General features: G+C 37.7%; 2 protein-coding genes across 2 annotated transcripts; one reads left to right on the forward strand and one right to left on the reverse strand.

The window, feature by feature from the left end:
* Window positions 1–2,411: 2,411 nt before the first annotated feature.
* On the reverse strand, window positions 2,412–3,857 carry LOC113336784. Its single transcript, XM_026582460.1, has 2 exons — window positions 3,569–3,857; window positions 2,412–3,436 (listed from the first exon to the last, which is right to left on the reverse strand). Exons 1-2 carry the CDS (start codon window positions 3,855–3,857, stop codon window positions 2,412–2,414), a joined length of 1,314 nt encoding a protein of 437 aa, XP_026438245.1.
* Window positions 3,858–7,434: 3,577 nt separating this feature from the next.
* Window positions 7,435–10,983, forward strand: LOC113336841 (sugar transporter ERD6-like 7). Its single transcript, XM_026582520.1, has 18 exons — window positions 7,435–7,713; window positions 7,817–7,879; window positions 8,100–8,189; window positions 8,288–8,347; window positions 8,444–8,509; window positions 8,610–8,675; window positions 8,755–8,830; window positions 8,926–8,990; window positions 9,092–9,184; window positions 9,276–9,356; window positions 9,477–9,561; window positions 9,680–9,723; window positions 9,800–9,862; window positions 9,967–10,026; window positions 10,117–10,170; window positions 10,252–10,311; window positions 10,407–10,521; window positions 10,645–10,983. Exons 1-18 carry the CDS (start codon window positions 7,543–7,545, stop codon window positions 10,758–10,760), a joined length of 1,428 nt encoding a protein of 475 aa, XP_026438305.1. The 5' UTR covers window positions 7,435–7,542; the 3' UTR covers window positions 10,761–10,983.
* The last annotated feature ends 9,212 nt before the right edge of the window (window positions 10,984–20,195 follow it).

The following is a 20,195-nucleotide window of genomic DNA, read 5'->3' on the forward strand; positions in this document are numbered from 1 at the left end:
TGAACTCTAAAGGAAGACCGACCAAAGGGAATGAGAAGAAGAAGACTCCAAACCCAAAACAGAAAACAAGACAAGAACATGATCCGCAAACTCACAGCCCCTAAAAAAACAACAAAACCACATGACACAAGGCCTATAGATACCCAACTACAACATCAAGATGGTTGGGATAAGACTTCCTTCCAACTGATAGCAAACTGGTTTAAGGAGATACCCCGAAACACACTCCTATTATGTAACCAATAACCACCGTAAGCTTTACAGAATCAATTATACCATTCACATCCATGCAAATATCTTGAAAGGCTCTACGATTTCTCTCTTTCCAGAGACATCAAGAGATCGCCGCGTGCAAACAACGTAACACTAAAGTCTTTCTCGACGATATTGCTTTAAGAGGCCAAGAGTTAACAAGAGCTAGGAAGTCCCGAGGGGTGACCCAATTTATGGACCATTCCTTAAGAAAGAAACACCATATATCCCATGCCACCTTACAGTGGACGAGAAGATGATCATACGACTCACCATCTTGAACACAAAGGTAACAATGATTAACTCACTCAAAAGGCCATCCCCTTCTAATCATCTTATCTTGCGTCGAAAATTTTGCGTAACCTGCAACCCACATGAAAAAGCTGACTTTGGTCGGCCATTGACTCGACAAAATCCTGTTTTTGGGAATGAATCTAGTAGGAACAACAGTAGTCTTGAGAAGCAACTGATAACAAGATTTCACAGAAAAAGTTCCATTTGAATTTTCGCCCAACCAAATCCTCTTATCAGGATCCGAAGTGTTGCCGGGAATAAAGTTATCAAGTTAGGTAAGTAATGAAGTTAACTCCAAGATAACTCCATCATACACTCTTCTGGATATGTTCAAATTCCAACTGATCATGTCGTTATCTAAAATTCTTACCTCGGCCACCGTAGCTTCCTTGCCTACCGAAACAGCATAAACGTCTGGATATAAATCTTTCAAAGGAGTATCTGTAAGCCATCTATCTCCCCAAAAACTAGTTAAGCTTCCATCACCCACCTGCATCTTACAGTTGAAAGAGAAGAACTCGACATTCTTGCAAATTGGTTTCCAAACGCTACACCCGTACGCCTTCTTGGTAGGCTTAGTTAACCAACCAAAAGAGTCTTCCCCGTATTTTCTGCCACTATTATCCTCCAAAGAGCCAATTTTTCATACCCAAACTGCCACATCCACTTCATCAGAAGAGAGGCATTCAACATTTTCAAGTCCTTAACCCCAAGGCCTCCATTATCTTTATTACATTTAGCCATCTCCCTTCTAACTAGATGAGTTTTCTTAGATCCATCCTTATCATTCCATAAAAAATTCCTAAACAACCTCTCCAGTTTTTTGATGGTAGCAATCGGAGCCATAAAGAGGGACATAAGATACACCGGTAACGCTTGAAGAACAACATGAATAAGAATCAATTTACCGCCCCTAGAAAGAAATATTGCTGACCCAGAGTATAGCCTTGCTTCCACTCTTTCCAAAACTATATCCCATTTAGCCTTACACATATACGTATCACCCAAAGGAAGCCCTAAATAAGGTATTGGAAACTTGTCTGTTCTTCAACCAAAAGAGATAGCAAGAGAGTTTACCTGAGAAACATCTCCTACTGGAATAATGGAAGTCTTCTTAAAGTTCACCTTTAAACCGGATATGATCTCAAACCACAGTAAAACATTTCTAAGATGAGATAATTGAGCAGACCGAGGTTGCAAGAACACGATTGTGTCATCAGCAAACTGTAAGTGACTTACCACTGTTCCTCCTTCCACAACTTCAAAACCTTGCAGCCATCCCACTTCACAAGCTTTTTTCAACATAAGGTTTAAAGCTTCAGCCACAAGGATAAAAATAAACGGAGACAAGGGATCCCCTTGTCTCAGACCCTTCGAGCTTTCAAATCTCCCGTTCGAGGAACCATTGACTAAAACAGAGAAGTAAACATGCTTTGTACAAGCCGCAATCCATTTCCTCCACCTAATACCAAAACCCATTCGCGATAGAGTATAATCAAGAAAATCCCACGAAACATTGTCATACGCCTTTTGAAAGTTTATTTTTCACAAAATACCACTCTTCTTCCTCTTCTGATAAGAGTCAATCAATTCATTTGCTATAAGTGAGTTATCCAAGATTTGCCTCCCACTAATAAAAGCACTTTGTTGACTGCTTACTAAAGACTCCATCACTCCTTTCAACCTAGAAGCCAAGATTTTTGACATTATCTTATTTACACTACCCATCAAACTAATTGGTCGGAAGTCAGTAACATTAACAACCACCTGCTGTTTGGGAGCTAGGAAAATAAATGTTGATTTCAGACGCCAATCGATGTGACCGTTCAAGAGAAGATCATTCACTACATCCATTATGTCCTCCTTCATGAAATCCCAGCATCTACTAAAAACCATAATAGGGAAGCCATCTGGACCTGGGATCTATCGCCACCCAAGGCGTGGATAGCCCTCCTAACTTCTTCTTCGTCGCAAGGACCTTCAAGAGCTGCAGCTTGGAACGCATTAATAGAAGGAAAATTAAGACCATCTAGCTGAGGTCTAGAAGTTGCAGTTTCCCTAAATAACTCCGAATAATACTCCACAATAGTAGATTTTATAATTTCCTTATCAGAAGTAAGAGATCCATTAACATTCAGTTGAGAAGAAGAATTGCTTCTTTGACGCGAAGAAGCTCGTTTATGGAAGAATTTAGTATTTCTCTCATTTTGCATAAACCATTCCACCCTTGCTTGTTGTCTCCAATAAATATCTTTTAATTTTGAAAGTTTATGAAACTCACATTTGGCCTGCAAAATTGAAGAACGTAAAGTGTCCATCAAACCAATTAGCCTTTGTTCTGCATCAAGTCTTTGAATTTGAACAAGATTCTCCTCAATTTTCCTGTTAAAGTTCCCGAAAACATTTTTGTTCCACTCTTTCAGTTTTCCTTTAAGAAATTGAAGCTTTTTTGCCATTACAAAGCCTGGATTTCCGTGGAACGAAGCTGACTCCCACCAATTTTTCATTAAATTCAGAATATGAGGATCTTCAAACCAAATCTCCTGGAAGCGAAAAGTAATTTCCCCCCACCCTTCTCCTTCAGAGGTTAAAGATAAAGGCCAATGGTCTGAGAAAGGTCTCACCAAAATTTGTTGTTCGAGCCTAACAAAGTGATCCTCCCAATCATTATCCACCAAAAATCTATCTATTCTACTGATACTTTCGTTCCTACTCCACGTATAAGAAGAACCAATGGGCAGTATGTCGATTAAACCAAAGTCATTGATAATCTTGTTAAAATTTTGCATGACAGTGGAAACTAGTTGCTCACCAGTCCTCACATTGCTAAAACGAACAACATTCCAATCACCACAAAGACACCATGGATCCCCCCAATACGTTCCCACATCTAACATTTATATCCAAAATTGATCATGAAACACCTCCAAACAGGGACCATAAACAGTAGTTAAAACCCACCAGAAATCCCCCCCCCCCCCTCCCCCCCCCCCCCCCCCCCCCCCCCCCCCCCATAATTTACAACGAATTGACGCAGTAAAAGCCCCTATCAAAGAATCATCGACCTCTATAGCACGAGAATTCCAAACAATCAATATACCTCCTGATCTACCATTTGAACTCAAAGCAACCCATTTGAACTTACTATTACCCCATAACTCTTGGACTTTTCTTCTATCCCAATACACCATCTTTGTTTCCTGAAAACAAGCAACATCTGGATTCCATAAACTAATAAGAGTCTTTAATTCCGCTCTTCTATCCGGTTTACATAAACCACGGACATTCCATGAAACTATTTTTATCTGCATAATTAACTGAAGAATAAATCCACACAGAACAAAAACCAAACACCTAAAGGTCATCCAGCCCCCCACAACCTTCCGAATCAGATATACAAAATTCTTTGTTCTCAGTAGCATTTTTCATCAATCTTTGCAACTCCAGTTCATTTTGTTTAAAATTAACTCCAACATCAGGACCAGCCCTTTTAAAGTCATTAATTAGAAGTTGCAATCTTCTTAGACCTTCAACTTCAGAAATAGGACTAGTGTCTTGACTTTTATCTCTCACAAAAGCAAAAGAAGAATGAGTAGAAGAAATACCTTCATCTGACGAATCAGAGACATGTGAAGGGGTTAGCTGTCTTTCGCCATCATGATGACAATATTCCATTGTCTCTCCCTCTCTTGATGCTTCAATTTCTACTTCAGTATCCTCACAGTGAGATGGACGATGTTTTTTCTTTTTATTCTTTTCACGCTTTAACCCAATGCGCTCTTCTGAAGATAAAGGGCCTATATTTACCTGCACCCTGGAAACAGATTCCGATAAATCTACCCCTACACTATTCGAGTCGGCAGTAGATTCCTAACGTGAACCAGAATGATTTGAGTTTTGAATTTCTCTTTCACCAATAACACCGTTGAGATCACCGTTGCCGGCCTAATCTCTGTTACTGCTTCAAACTCCACCGTACGCCAACCAAACAACATAGCTTCTTCTATATCCTCAATTTCATAAGCAACAACCATAAAATTCCTCCCATCCATAGAGACAGACCGGAATTCTTCTTTATCCTTTGAACTATTTGATACCTGAATATAAGCTTCACCATAATCTTTCCCTGAGAGGGAGTTCTCATGAACTTTAATAAAACCTCCCCAAAGATTCCCAATCTGAGTAAAAGTCTTGAGATTCCATAGATGAAAAGGAATCCCTTTGACAGCTAACCATACTGGTTTTGGAGGATTGAGATTAAGGGATTTGATACAATTACAACTTGGATTCCACCTGGAAAATTGAATTCTCAAATCATTAAAGCACCACCAGTTCTTTTTGATTAGAGATTCGACGCATTCAATTGAATCTGCAAAATACAGTGACTTAGATAAATCAAATGGAGAAAGAGAAAAGGCCTCCTTCAATTGTAATTTACTCCTCATAAAATCCCCAATTTCTTTCCAACACAGCACTGGTTTGTCCACCTCACAAATCAGAGCTCTATTCCATCTATTTAATTCTTTGTCATTAATACAGGGAAAGTCCTCCTCTCTAATAATGTCATTGCTTGATGTAGCAGTTTCATCTTCCCCCTTCAAACAGTTTTGCAGAGCCTTAGCAATATCTCTCCAACCTTGCCTGTTTACACCGGCAGGGAAAAACACAAACCCGAGATGGATTTAACCCTTTTTCTAGAAAACCCAGTCTCATGAACTGCCCATCTTTGTTCTATAATCTATCCAAAAAGATCGATTTTGATTTTGATGTAAATCTCCAAAAACTTCTCTTGGAACCTTCCCACTTTGATTCCCTTTCTAGCGTCTTCACTACCCAAGTTACAGATTTCCGACAAATGATAATGTCGAGAAAACTTTTGTTCCTTTCTTTAATCTTAACTTTCAAAATGTAATCTTCAACTATATATTTTCTGAAAATCAAACCCTCTTCCTTGAACATACAAACCCTGACTCCCCTTAATCTTCTTCTTGATGCCTTTTCTTGGACCAACTTCAATCGGATGATGGCTTCATCGCTGCTGCTAAGAAGTTCATGATCTACGAGTTGACACCTAGTTTGACGCCGATTCACGCTCTTTCTCTCACCTCTGTTTCTTCAGTTAAGTTTCTCTTCTAACTCAAGTTACTCAACTATAGCCTGGATCTCTATTTACACTTCTATTCGGATGGACATTAGCAAGCTGATCCTTGTTTTCTTTAATATGTTGGTAGATATTTCCAAAGGTTTGCAAATTCCAAGGTCTAAGCACTGTCTTAACATTCTGTAAAGACTTAACTAGCCTAAAAGCATTTGAGCCACTAACACTAGCCATGCTCATGTATTTATGGCTTTATGGTGTTTTTTCATATATTTCAACTTTGATATTCTTCATGGAAGTAAGCACTCTTTTATACGTGAAATCGGAAGACCTTTTCTTGTTGAAGGCGTAATTGGGGATACTCTTATAAATTGGGGATATTAAAAACATAAAAGAATAAAAACATTGTGAAGTAATTTAAGTACTCCTTAACCAAATAATTTTTATAATGACCAAATTACCCCTAAATATCCCTAAATATCCCCTTAGACTAAGTCTTATGAGAAAGATTGGATGGCCAAAAAATGTTGCAAATCATAAAAAAAGTGTGGGGAAAAAGTTAACACTTTTTCTGGCTACTTCTCTCTCCTAGCATTTGCTCGCCGTTTCACTATCAGCGAGATTGAAACGCTGAATGCTGCGGTGTTCAAAAAGTAAAAGAAAACGCCGAACAGTTCGGCGCTCAGAGGAATCACAAAATCTAACGGTTGAGAATGAAAGAGCCGAACCATTCGGCGCTCAAAAACTAACGAAAACGCCGAATGGTTCGGCGTTAAGAGAAACGTCGAACGGTTCGGCGCTCACAGCTGACGTGTATGGCCAATTTAGAAGCTAGATATCTCTCCCATAAGACTTAGGAGGTCGACCATGCTGACGTGGATGGCCAATCTAGCAGCTAATTATCTGTTCCATAAAACTTAGCCTTATGTATCAATAGTCGGCAGTAGAACTGTTGTTACAAACAATATCGACTAACACAATCAGTATTGCCTTCATTGACACAACAATACCGACTAGAACCATCGGTATTGCATTCAAACCGGTTTCAGTGCCGACAGTTATAAACATGAAGCAGTTCAAAATAAGGAGCGGCATGATTTCAATTGTATGCTTCAGTTAATTTGTTAAGCTCTAACTACTTTATAAAATCCCAGTTATCTCCGATCTACCTTCAAATTCTAATTCCAATTGAATGTGAGTTTTGGAGAACTTGATCCAAATCATTGTTCAAAGCTACGAGAAGCGATCCGATGATTTTGCTTGCTATGAATCAATCAAACACTATAAAGATCTTTTCAAGGAGATCGATCTGTCGAAATTGCTTGCTATTTTTATGTTATTTATAGTATACTTGTTTGATTATGAATCATCACCATCGTTACTATCGGATGATTTTGATTTACATATTGAGGGGATACCAAATTAAAAATATCCCCTAACCAAAATCCAGCTGTATATAATCGTGAGTATCTCCCAATTCCCGGGAATATCCCCGATTATGCCTTCTTATATATTCTTAAATCATTTTTCACGATGACATTCCTGTCCCTATACATTATTGTAAAAGGATACTCGATTTTCTTTATTATTTGACTTGGCATTCCCAATATATATACATTACACATAGGAGAGTAGGACTTTAAGAGAACTAGTCGTTGGTCGTTGGACATGGTCCAGCAAAGAACCAGGTCATTAGGCAACTGAAACGCAGATATTGTTCACCCATGTGAAATTAGATGAACAAGGCCCACCCAACAAATGCTGTCCATAGGCTGCAGGCAGCCTCGCTGGCATTGCAATCTTCTTCTTCTTCTTCGACTACTTCTTCTCCGACACAAATTATAACTTCTTAAAAGAAAAGATATAGAATTCAGAACAACATCAGTAGCAAGTACACCATGAAAGGGGAAGTAAGAAAACCACTCATAAGAAACAGTAACCCACACCAACATCATCATCATCATCAAGAAGAAGAAAATGGGGTACAAAGAGAAAACAAAGAAAGCTTATGGATGGTTTACTTGAGTACTTTTGTTGCTGTTTGGGGTTCTTTCGAATTTGGTACTTGTGTACGTACTTCCATGTCTTCACCATTTTTATATATGTTCACCAGTGTTTTTGTTTATCTAACCAGACTTATTTTTTTTTGTATGGGTCTGTGCATGTTTTTAGATAGGGTACTCATCGCCTACTCAAGCTGCGATTACGGAGGAGCTCAATCTATCTTTAGCAGAGGTTTGAGTTTGGATTATGTTTTAGTACAGTCTGAATTACTCAAATACTTATACTCATTGGAAAAATTGGTGGGGACTTGTAAAGCACCGCTTTACTTTACTTTACGAGTAGGCCACATACCGGTTTCAGGACTTATGATGCTGATAGATACGCACTTTAAATGTGAAGTTGCTCATGTTTTTTGTATAGTTGGTTTCAATTATTACTTTTGATTTTTCAGTACTCGGTTTTCGGCTCCATTTTGACAATTGGTGCTATGGTTGGCGCAGTCACAAGTGGGTTGATTGCTGATTTCATCGGGCGGAAAGGGGTAAGAAATACAAGACCCCTGTACCAAAAAGTTACCGTCTAGTTTTACGTTTTGATCAGTAACTGGGTTATTTCATTTCCACGGATATGCAATTGCAGGCATTGAGAACATCTGCTGCTTTTTGCGTTGCAGGATGGCTTTCCATATACTTTGCCAAGGTTTGCTAAATGATTATATAGCCTTGATTCTTGAAAATTGGATCTTGGTAGCTATAAGTAAATGATCAGTTTGCATGATTTTTTTTACTTACCCAGGGTGCCCTGGCGCTCGACTTCGGAAGACTAGCTACAGGATATGGCATGGGAGTTTTTTCCTATGTGGTAATTTTTCATTCTTCTAAGAGCAAACCTTGTAATAAACTACAAATTGGTTATAAAATTGTGCAAATTTGAAGTTGTAACATATAAATGGATGGAACAGGTACCTGTTTTCATTGCTGAAATATCTCCCAAGAATCTTCGAGGTGCCTTGACAGCACTGAATCAGGTTCAGATCCCGGCACATACAATTTCTAATGAAAAATAGTTCATATAACCAACGAAAGACTAACTTTCTACATTTACAGGTTATGATTGCCTCTGGAGTTTTTGCTTCATATTTGATGGGGACGATTCTAACATGGCGCATCCTAGCAATATTTTGTACAGTCAAAAACCTTTAGATTGCATTGTAACTGGAGCCTTTAAACTATAGAAAACAGCATCAAAAGGACTGACTCATAAAATTTGATTTGCAGCACTGCTTCCCTGCGCTATTATGCTTATTGGCCTTTTTCTCATTCCAGAATCTCCTAGATGGCTGGTAAGGGACTACTGTCAATAACTTCAGTTGTTGTATATTGTGCAAGAGATGTGAAAATGAAATTTACAGAATCATAGTACTCCGGCGATATTTATATGTAGGCCAAAATCGGAAAACAAAAAGAGTTTCAAGTGGCACTGCGGAAGCTAAGGGGAAAGGAAGCTGATATTTCTGGTGAAGCAGATGAAATTCAAGTTGGCCACAATCCTCAACTCCCAGCTTTGCTAGATTTTAAGAATTAAAATTGATGTAATGAAGTGATGATTTTTTGTTGTTGTTTTTCAGGATTATCTAGAAACTCTTCAAAAATTGCCGCAGGCCAAAATGTTGGATTTGTTTCAGAAAAGATATTTGCGCTCAGTCACAGTTAGTACCTCTCTTGCATAATGTGTATTGAAACTTCATGGTGGAAGTCTATTATTTTCAGTTTATCAATTTTGAAACACTTGGATTTTTATCCAACTCATTTTGCCTCTGTGAAACTAGATTGGAGTAGGACTGATGGTGTGTCAAAAGTTTGGAGGATTGCCTGGCATTCTTTTTTATCAAAGCCAGATTTTTGTGTCCGTAGGTAACGCCGCTATAGCTTATATAGACCCTCTTCAAGGAAACTCCTCCAATCAGTCTCATTTTCTCATCCTCTTTTGGTTCTGGTTGGTGATTTTTGTCTGTCTATCCTCATTTTTCAGGATTTCCACCAGACATTGGAACAAATGCTGGTGCTGCTCTCCAGGTTTGGACTCTTCCTCCTGCATATCTGAACATTTCCCTGCCTCTGCAATATGGTGATAGATTTTCGTATTTTGCAGATCGTGTTAACCGCTCTGAGTGCAGTCTTAATAGACAGAGCTGGAAGAAGAATACTTCTACTGGTAAAGTTTCAAACTTGTTTTTATCATACTTACAAAAAAGTTATACGCAATGTCATTTGTCATCAATCTTAGCGCTGCCTCTTTTTTTTTTGCTCTCTATATAGGTCTCAACAGCAGGACTGGTTCTAGGTTGCATCCTGTGTGCTGCTGCATTCTTTCTGAAGGTAATTGAACAATTTGTCCAACAAATAACTCTCCATTTTTCTGCCTTCTTTTCTTCTAGGCCTGAATCCTGACCACTTTAAGTAAATCAGGAGCATGAATTGCTACTCGATGCAGTGCCAGCATTCATCCTGACAGGAATCCTGGTAAGACTTTTAAAACGGTAAAGTTGCATACTAACTCGTAATCAGGGTACCAGATTATTCATGATTGTTCACTTATGTCAGGTGTACATAGGATTCTTCTCTATAGGACTGGGTGCAATTCCATGGGTTGTAATGTCTGAGGTAATAATCAGCACTCTTAAAACTGTCCGCTACGCCTTTTACAGGTAAAGCCGTAAAGCGCAGGTTATGATGAATCTACCTCTTTTTTCTTGCAGATTTTTCCATTAAACATAAAGGGATCTGCTGGGAGTCTTGCAATATGGATGAACTGGTTCGGTTCATGGGTGACTTCCTATACTTTCAATTATCTCATGACCTGGAGCTCTTACGGTAATAACTAGTCTCCATTTTCATCCACATGAATTCAAACACTTGCATAGTTACTCAAGAATGAAAGAAAATTACTAGAGAAAATATTCTAAATTCTAGTTGTTTAATGTATGGGTTTTGCAGGTACATTTATCATGTATGCTGTGATAAATGGACTAGCGATAGTATTTATCGCCATTTTAGTACCCGAAACAAAGGGAAGAACTTTAGAAGAAATTCAAGCTGCCATCAATAAGTGACCTTTAGAAGAAATTCAAATACAAAAGGCAGTTGATGCTGGATTGAGATTACCAATGTATTTTTTTCCGAAACAAAGAGATTAAAACTATGTAATTATCAAAATTTCGAAAAAAAGAACGAAAACACATTGATGATCATCACCCAATTTGTTTCATAATATGATGTATATGTATAACAATATACTTTATTTTTTAGTAGACCGGAACCATATTAGAAACTGCATTACAAGTTTCATATTAAATAAATGTTGGAAATTTTGGGTTAAACAAGAGGATGAAAACAGAAACAAAAAATGGTGTACCCCTGACTTCAAGGCTCTTTCGATTCTTTTAGACAATAATTCGACTTTTCCCAATAAATTTGGCGAGTACAAAACGGTCTCTCGAATTATGCCTTCAGGATTCAATGAAGCCCTAACACCGTAATCGAATTCAAGGATTGTACTTCCTTGACCCGACCAAGAAACACACTGTATAAGGTTCTGATGATGCTTTTTTAGAGAAGAAGAAAACAGATTGTTTTTTTTAATGTGTTGGAATGGGAGAACATCTTCGCTACTTATTGTGATATTCATGCCTGTTGGTAGTGCCGTTTCATCACCAACAGACGCTTCCAAAAGCCATTAATGGTGGCTTATGGGAAGAGACGCGTCTGTTCAATTTTGAATGGAAACTTCTAGGTTTTACAAAGTAAAACCAGAAAAAAAAAAATCCACGAGACGCTGTCTCGGACTCTGCTAGGGGGCGTTGCCCCTAGACCCCCACGACCTGACCTGTCAGGTCGATCACCGTATAACTCTGCGTAGCGGCAAACCTTGAAAATATCCAACAATAAAAATGTCACTACAATTTTTATTTGTTTTGTAGATGCAAATGAAATCCTTCGCGCTATTGAGTATTGCCACTGTAAGAGCCTACCTTCTTACAAAAGTACGGGGTGACTGTTTTCTTCTGAACAGGTTTGGCCTTGTGAAAACTACAGACCCATTTTTCAGATTTTCTCCACTGTGAAATCCACGCCCAGAAATCTACAGGCGCGCACCCATTTTCTCGGTGAAAATTTCTCCCACACCCAGATTTTCTAAAATTATGTTATTCTGAGATTTATTTTCTTTGTTCATAAAACGAGAGGCAAAAAGAGGAACTACGAGATCAGAGATAATCATCTACTGTTAATTTTGAAGATTCAATCTTTGGAATAAGAAATATGATGACGAAAACACCATTAAGAAAATATTTATTTTGATATTTTTCTATCTGATTCAATCAAAATCCTAGAAGACATAACCTAAAACTCAATTCAATATTTCTTTTGCTGCTTCAGACTTTGATGATTTGATTGTGGACGTGTTTGTTTTCTTCAATTTGATAAAACTCATTTTAGATCTGGAAGATATGATTTTGAAATAGGGCAGAATTGAAGAGAGATTTTGGAGAAGATGGAAGAAATCTGAGATGGGTTTGCGTTCAATTACAAATTAGTTGGAGTAGAGAATGTTTCTGATGTTAAAGATAGCATTTAGGGTTGGTTGTTGGTTACTGAGAGCTGCAGGAATCATTTGGTGTTCTTGTAGTTGATATAGTGCTGCTAATGGAGTTGTTGTTGACAGTGGTTTGATGGATGATAATGAAGCGGTGATGCTGTTATGACTTCATAACATGTCATGCAGTCGAGAAAATGTCTGCATAAACTATTATGCAGTCAAGAAAATGGATGCATAACACATTATGTGGCATCTTTTTTATTAGGTATGAAATCGAAAATTGTTGCATAACTTTTTATGCAGTCAAGAAAATGGATGCATAACTTGATATGCATCCAAAATATGAATGCATAATGCATTATCATCGAGAAAATAGATGCATAACATGATATGCATCCGTAAATATGGTTGCAAAACACATTATGCATCAATTTTTTCTGTATGCACTAAAATCAACCAAAACAATGGTTGCATAATGTGTTATAGATGCATAACTTATTATGCAGTCGAGAAAATGGTTGCATAATTTGTTATGCGTCTGTTTTTTCTGTTGGATTTAGGCATATACAGTGTTTTAGTGGCTGTATAACCAAAATAATTGATGCATGAACAAAAATATGGTTGCATAACGTGTTATGCATCTTTTGTGGTGTATGCATATTGTGTTATGCATCCTTTTTGGAGTCTGCATAATGAATATGTAGCCAATTTTCGAATTTCTCCCCTAAAATGATGATCACCTCCGATTTTTTCATGAAAAACAAAAATTTGATATTGTTGTTTGTACTCGTTGTGTAGCTCTCTTCAAAAGATTTCCAACGATATAAAAATTGTAAAATTCCAAGGCGCGGTTTTTTAGATATGTTATATCCAAGTTGCGTTGCCAATTATATCCCCTTAAAAATTAGGATGCATAACCCGTCATGCATATATTTTTCAAAATTTCATATAATTATGAGTGTCACGGTATCTAAAATTAATTGTGGGTCTGACAATGAGAATATTATTTTTTTTGGTTTGCGCCTAATTTTCCCTTTGGCCTTTCCCAGACCCACTCCCCCGGACCTGCCTCTAAAAAATGTCTAGCCCCAATTGCATCAATTAACATGTCCAATAGACTCTATCTCCAACTTTATCCATGAGAGGGAGCATGTCTTATATAGCAGGCCTTCCAAAGCGTTCAGTCACTTGTCAGGAGCTCAAGTTGACATCCCAAGACCTCAAACTGGAACCGTCTGATAAAGAATGACAAGTGACTTATACTCCTCCGAAGCATCGGGTGACTTGTGAAAATTGGGTTGAAACTAGAGGATAAAAACAGACAGAAGAATGATATTCCCCCGATTTTCAAGATCTTTCGATTTTTTCAGACAATAATTCGATCTTTTCCAATTAATCATGCCCTCAGGATTCAATAAAGTCTTAATACCGTAATCGAATCCAAGGATTATATTTTTTTGACCCAACCAGGAATACATTGTTTAAGATTCTGATGATGCTATTAGAGAAGAAGAAAATAATTATATTTGATGTTTTTTTCTAGGGAAACAAATAGAGAATTTTGATAATTTGATAAAGTACCCCTCTTTCAGGAACCCAAAAAAGAATGCCCCCGTTATTTTGAAATTTGTTAATGTATCCTCATGTTAGTTTTCCTATCTACTGTTAGTTAAGACTAAGTTACTTTACATATTTGTCCTTTACTTATTACCACATTGATTTCCTACATCATTTTTCAGGTCCGCTTTCGGATTCATTACATCGTTTCCCAAAAATGGTTCATCATTTCAAGTGTTTTAGGGTTTTTAGTTGGAGGAAAATATTCCACAACATTCTTTTAGGTTTGTCGATCCCGGTTCAGGATCGTGACAACAATTTCGGGTTCGTCGAGCCTGGTTCAGGATCGTTACACCGTTTCAGGATCGTCGGATCATTTACCTCCCCACCAAGGAAATGTAGTTCAGGAGGTAAATAAGACTTTTAACTGGAAAGATGACTGCCACCTAGCACCTAACTAGATGGAATTTGCCTTTTGAATAAAACGGGGGAACTTTTTTTAATGTAATGTGAAAAGTAAGGATACTTTATCAAAAAGCCCAAACAAATACCACTATTTATAAGAGTTTTTGCATATCTTTGAGATGCATGTTCATCACCAATAGGCACCTTCAAACGGTATCAATGATATCTATTGTTAGAACCTGTGTCGTAGCGGCAAACTTAATGTGTACGCTTTGATAATATCCAACAACTTGACGCTTTCCTTTGACAAGGACGGACCTAGGATTTTTCTTTAGGTACGACTGCAATCTTAACGATAGTATAGCGCCGAAAGCTGCAACATTTTTCTTTGAATGAATCATGAATTAGATGGTAATTTTGAACAAATTGTGCACTAGCAGGCAATTTTAGTTCACCTAAAAATACTACATAAATTGACGGCTAAAGATTAAAACAGAAAATAGGAAACTGAGGTGCTAAGGCCTATTACTATGCAATGTCAAATACCAAAATTTGTCACTTTTGCACCCATTATTGGTGTGCCAAAGTGGCAAAAGTATGTGTCAATGTGACAAATACACCACATAGGCATACATGATGGAGTTTCCAGCGAGCAATAAAATGTCCATCGCTATATGGTCTTAATATTACTCGTTGGTCAGTCCAGCGCCAGCGCGTTAGTCGCTCGCTGATTAGATCAGCGCTCAGCAGTTCCTCATCCAACGGCTAGAAATCCTCAACTCTATAAATACCCAAGTTTAAATTCATTTCAACTCACTCCAGAATTTCTAGTTCTCTCTAGAATTTCGTTATCTCTCAATATTCTTCTGATTTGAAACAAGATTAACTTTTTTTCTGAAGCAAGATTAACTAATCACATATTTTCTACACTTCTTAATTTCATAATTTTTTGTAATTTGGATTCACAATCTCAAAGTCAAGGAAAAGGTAAAGGTAAAAAGGTTAAAGTTCGGAGTACAAAATTCGACATCACAGAAGATGAATGTATTTGTCGTCATTATGTTTACTAGTAAAACACATATGCGATGCACATGCTTGAATTTGATTCCTTTAACAAAACAAAAGTTGATAGCAATGATATTTTTTTCGTAAAATAAAATTTAATATTCTTATTTGTACTTATTACATAGGTAATTCAAAGAACTTTCCAAATGTATTATTTTTACGAAAATCCGGTGTGTATTTCGAAATACATAAGTTTTTAAGAATTTTGATATATTTTTAAAAGTAATGACATTGTGTGAATATTTAAATATATAAGGTTGAATAGTTAAATATTAATTTAATGCACGTTCTTACCCTTAAATAAATGTGAAGAGTGGTAATTAATATTGAAGGTCATATTAGTAATATCAGGGTTATACCAAGCTGCTTTGTCTTTTTGTGACCAACTAAAAAACCTCTTTTCTTTATATTATTATTATTATCAGGGATATTTTGACTTTGGATCACGAAAAAGTGACAAGAGTTGTGTTTGGGTCACCAAAAAAATTTAATTAGAGTTTGGGTCACCAAAAAAAATTAATTAGAGTTTGGAGACTGATAGAGTCTCTAAAGAGACCAATGAGGGTCATGTTGAGCCCGGCTTTGTTCCCAGAGCCCCGTTTCCCCAGCTGCTAGTTCCGACTAAGAGGGAGTCCAACTTTAATGATATATTGGAGGTTTTTAAGCAGGTTAATATCAACCTTCCATTATTAGATGCAATTAGGCAGATTCCCTCTTATGTCAAGTTCCTTAAGGACTTGTGTACGCGAAAGCGTAAGCTCAGTGTCCATAAGAAAGCCTTCATAGCTAGTCATGTGAGTTCTATTATTCAGAATACCACTACTCCTAAGTATAAAGACCCAGGGTCCCCTACCATTGCTTGTACAATAGGTAAGTACCGTGTTGAGAAAGCGTTGCTTGACTTAGGAGCCAGTGTGAACTTACTGCCATACCATGTGTACCTCAAGCTAGGACTTGGTGAGATGAAACTTACCCAGATAACACTTCAGTTAGCTGATAGGTCCGTTAAAGTTCCTCGTGGTGTGATCGAGGATGTTCTCATAGAGGTTGACAAGTTTATTTATCCAGTGGATTTTATTATCCTAGATACCCAACCTGTCCCTGACTCAGAGAACCAAATACCAGTGATTTTAGGTCGCCCGTTTTTAGCCACGTCAAATGCGATCATAAACTGTCGAAATGGTATTATGAATCTATCTTTTGGTAATATGACTATTGAGTTGAATATTTTTAATGTCAATAAGCTACATTCTGAGCTAGACGACACGTGCATTGAAGAGGTCAACATGATAGGAACCTTAGTTCCGAAGTCTGTACCAAACACCGAATCGGAAGATCCATTAGAGAGTTGTCTAGACCGTTTTAGCATGGATTTCGACGATGATATAAACATTGAACAAGTAAATGCTCTGTTGGATTCTATTCCTATGTTAGATATCGATAGATGGAAATCTAGGTTTGAACCATTACTAGCTACCAAATCTACCTTGAGCCCTTATTTCAAAGAGCCTAAAGATCCTCCTAAGTTGGACCCCAATTATGCATTTGTAGACCCATCTGAGATTTTGCCTATAACTTCCGGTTTGGATAGTGATCATGAGATTAGGCCAGTAACCGTGCTTCAACACAATAAGGAAACTCTAGGGATGACCATAGATGATATGAAACATATAAGTCCTATAGCTAGTATACCTCAAAAGAATTTAGAGGATGATCCACCTGATTATAACTCAGAGAAAGCAATTGACCTTTTTCAGGTCCCGGATGGTCTAGAAATTAGGAATATTGTGACTACTTTATCTAGAGATACCCAAAACTCTAAGTTTGGGGGTAGTGAACTAGAAGAAGCTCTAGAGTATTTTAAATACTCTCCGGATCCGGAAATTCAAGCCATAGTTAAAGGTCTTACGGAGAATAGTGATTACCCTAAATTTGGGGATAGAGATTGTCAATTATCCCCAGTAGAAGTCCCTAACTTGGGACTCAATCCTAGTGCATCTGAGGTATCGCTTGAGTCTATTCAGACTCCACAACCTGATCCGCCTGATACTGTTCAGGAGGAAATCCATATATTAGAAACCCGTTTTTCGGATGAATCTATTTTTCAAGACACTCTTATGAAGCCCAACTGGAGGCTCTGGATAGATCCGTTTGTCTTGCAAGAAACCTTAGATGAGGATGTGCTCCTTCTGTTCATTTTTCTGAACCAGTGCAGTTGTCTCATATTGGTGTTAGCTCTATTGGTATTATGGACCCACAACTTTTTCGGCTATTGGTATATGACTTTGGAAGGTGAAGATCCTTTTTGAGGTATTTGATGTCTGGCTGAAGACTTTAAACTTAGCACTTCTTGGGAGGTAACCCAATCTCACGCAACACGGTAATATCTTTCCTCAACCCTTTTTGCTTCAAATGGTAATAGTTTCTCCTTGTTCATGCTTTTAATTTCATCTTTAGAACATTGAGGACAATGTTAGATTTAAGTTTGGGGGTATGGGAGAAACTTTTTAGTTGCACTTTTGAAACTTCTAGCGTCACATGGTATCCGGTTAGCTAAGTTTACATACTGTTTCTCACTGAAAAGATAGAAATTGGAATGCTAGAGATAACAACTTATTGAGACATTAGAGAAAAAGACATTGAGATCCTTGAAATTCAGGAGAGAACTTGTTCCTTTTAGAGGGTAACCGTGATGGACCTAACCATACATGATGGAAAGGCAAGTAGGTCAGGAAATGCCAGAAAGACAAAGCAACCTCACAATGTAGTCTTAGTTACTGGATTGCGACCCTCTCTCAGTAGAAACTTATCATCATCAACAAGCGGAGTGACATCAAAATTTATGAAAAAGTTGAAGACGTTTAAGGTTTAGAAGCAACAATAGAAAAGAATAATTCAAAAATCAAAGTTGAAGACTTAGTTACAAGAAGTTACAAGAGCAAATGATATAAGTTGTTGAAGTTCATGATACCAAGACATCACAATTTGTGAAGATCCAAGTTCTAAAGTCCTTCTCTCATGGCCATTTAAATTTTTGTCTTGTTATTTTCTATTAAAAAAAAATGAATGAAAAAAAATAAAAAAATAATAATAAAAAAAAATATGAAACATCATTACATTCTTTTTGTTCAATAAGGCCATAGAGAAGAAGAAATTTATAAGTCAAGCAAGAAATCGAAGAGAAGAGTTAATTGTCAAGGTTCTATGAGGTTCGATAGTTTATCATCAACAGTTGAAGACCGAAGAAGACGTTGTTTCTACTGGGCACTATGAGAGAGTCGAAGAAAGACGCATTTTGGTTGCTTTGTTAGTCTGCTTTCAATCTGGCACAAGATCTTTCTAGAACTGGTTTAACTCATCACACGTAATTAGTCCAGCTGTATAGCAGATGTCCCTCTCATTTTTATCTCTCTCCTAATCTTATCCAGCTGTAAAGCAGCGGACGCATCTTACAATGTTTATCTAGCTGTATAGCGGATATCTCTTTATCTAGCAGTCATGCAGATGTGTCTCCCCTTTTCTTCAGTCAGCTTTAGAGCTGACACCTTTAATTTCTCTGGCATTCTACTTACTTGGAGATAGGTTGATAATATGTATGTCCTCATAACTCTTTGGATACTTGTGACCAATTAGGAGTACAGGTTTTGTGGGTATATCTCTGGTAAGCCCTCCCGAGACTTTAACTCGGCCACTAGGGCCACCTAGAGGTTTAAAGGCTTATTCCATACGCTAAATGCAATCGACGATGCCTGCGACAGTGAGTTAGGATTTTATTTTGTAGTTTTGATTTGCTCGGGACTAGCAAATAATAAGTTTGGGGGTATTTGATAGACGCATTTATGTGTCTAATATAACTCATTTGTATATATTATTAGTGCTCGATATCGTACTTATTTGGTTATTTTATTTATTTGTAGGTGTTTTTGGAAGAATAAGGCTTTGTGGCGAAATTGGCTAAAAATGCGGCATTTGGACCTCCGTTGATAACGTGCCGGAAGTACCCCAGGAATACCCCGGAGGAACCCCGAAAAAGTGCGGAAAATATCCCAGAAGAATTGCTAAAGGCACTCCTTGGTTGGATAAGGGGACCCTGCGACAGTGAGTTAGGATTTTATTTTGTAGTTTTGATTTGCTCGGGACTAGCAAATAATAAGTTTGGGGGTATTTGATAGACGCATTTATGTGTCTAATATAACTCATTTGTATATATTGTTAGTGCTCGATATCGTACTTATTTGGTTATTTTATTTATTTGTAGGTGTTTTTGGAAGAATAAGGCTTTGTGGCGAAATTGGCTAAAAATGCGGCATTTGGACCTCCGTTGATAACGTGCCGGAAGTACCCCAGGAATACCCCGGAGGAACCCCGAAAAAGTGCGGAAAATATCCCAGAAGAATTGCTAAAGGCACTCCTTGGTTGGATAAGAGGACCCCATGGCTATTTACACCCTAAAAATGATGTTTCCACCCAAATTGCTAAGGGGACTTCACTGTTGGATAGGGGGAGGTCACCTTCTTTATTTTCAAAGACGGAAATGGCGGGAAAACTATATTAAGACTGCAAATTTCTCTCAATGGTTTAGGACGTGATTTCCTCTTGAATTTTCATCGGACCAAGTTGGGTTGGGCTTGGTCTGATCGCGCAGGAGAAGTTGTGGGCTTGGTTGAGTTAAGAAAGAGAGATTTTATCTCAAGTTCACGAAACAGAGACGCAACATGCTCGGAGCTTCGCTGGAAGATTTTCAGGGGATTGACTTGGGCTAGATTGTGGAGATAAAACAGGAAAGAATATACTCTGATTGGATCCGTGACTATCTACGAATAGTTTGGAGCAGTTTTGAACAACACAGATTCGACAGAAAGTCGCGTGAAGAACAGCAGATGGGAAATATTTTCCGAGTCTTTGGAAGAAAGAAAAAGGAGAT

Source organism: Papaver somniferum, unplaced genomic scaffold (assembly GCF_003573695.1).
Source record: "Papaver somniferum cultivar HN1 unplaced genomic scaffold, ASM357369v1 unplaced-scaffold_154, whole genome shotgun sequence".
NCBI lineage: Eukaryota > Viridiplantae > Streptophyta > Magnoliopsida > Ranunculales > Papaveraceae > Papaver > Papaver somniferum.

What these genes read in the sequence shown, in the direction of transcription:
- LOC113336784 (XM_026582460.1), bottom strand. Translation starts at nt 3,857, where the DNA reads ATGCAGATAAAAATAGTTTCATGGAATGTCCGTGGTTTATGTAAACCG. An exon ending in TTTTACTGCGTCAATTCGTT is followed by an intron (nt 3,437 to 3,568) that starts GTAAATTATGGG and finishes TATAAATGTTAG; the next exon opens with ATGTGGGAACGTATTGGGGG.
- LOC113336841 (XM_026582520.1), top strand. Translation starts at nt 7,543, where the DNA reads ATGAAAGGGGAAGTAAGAAAACCACTCATAAGAAACAGTAACCCACAC. An exon ending in GCGCATCCTAGCAATATTTT is followed by an intron (nt 8,831 to 8,925) that starts GTACAGTCAAAA and finishes TTTGATTTGCAG; the next exon opens with CACTGCTTCCCTGCGCTATT. An exon ending in CTGCTGCATTCTTTCTGAAG is followed by an intron (nt 10,027 to 10,116) that starts GTAATTGAACAA and finishes TAAGTAAATCAG; the next exon opens with GAGCATGAATTGCTACTCGA.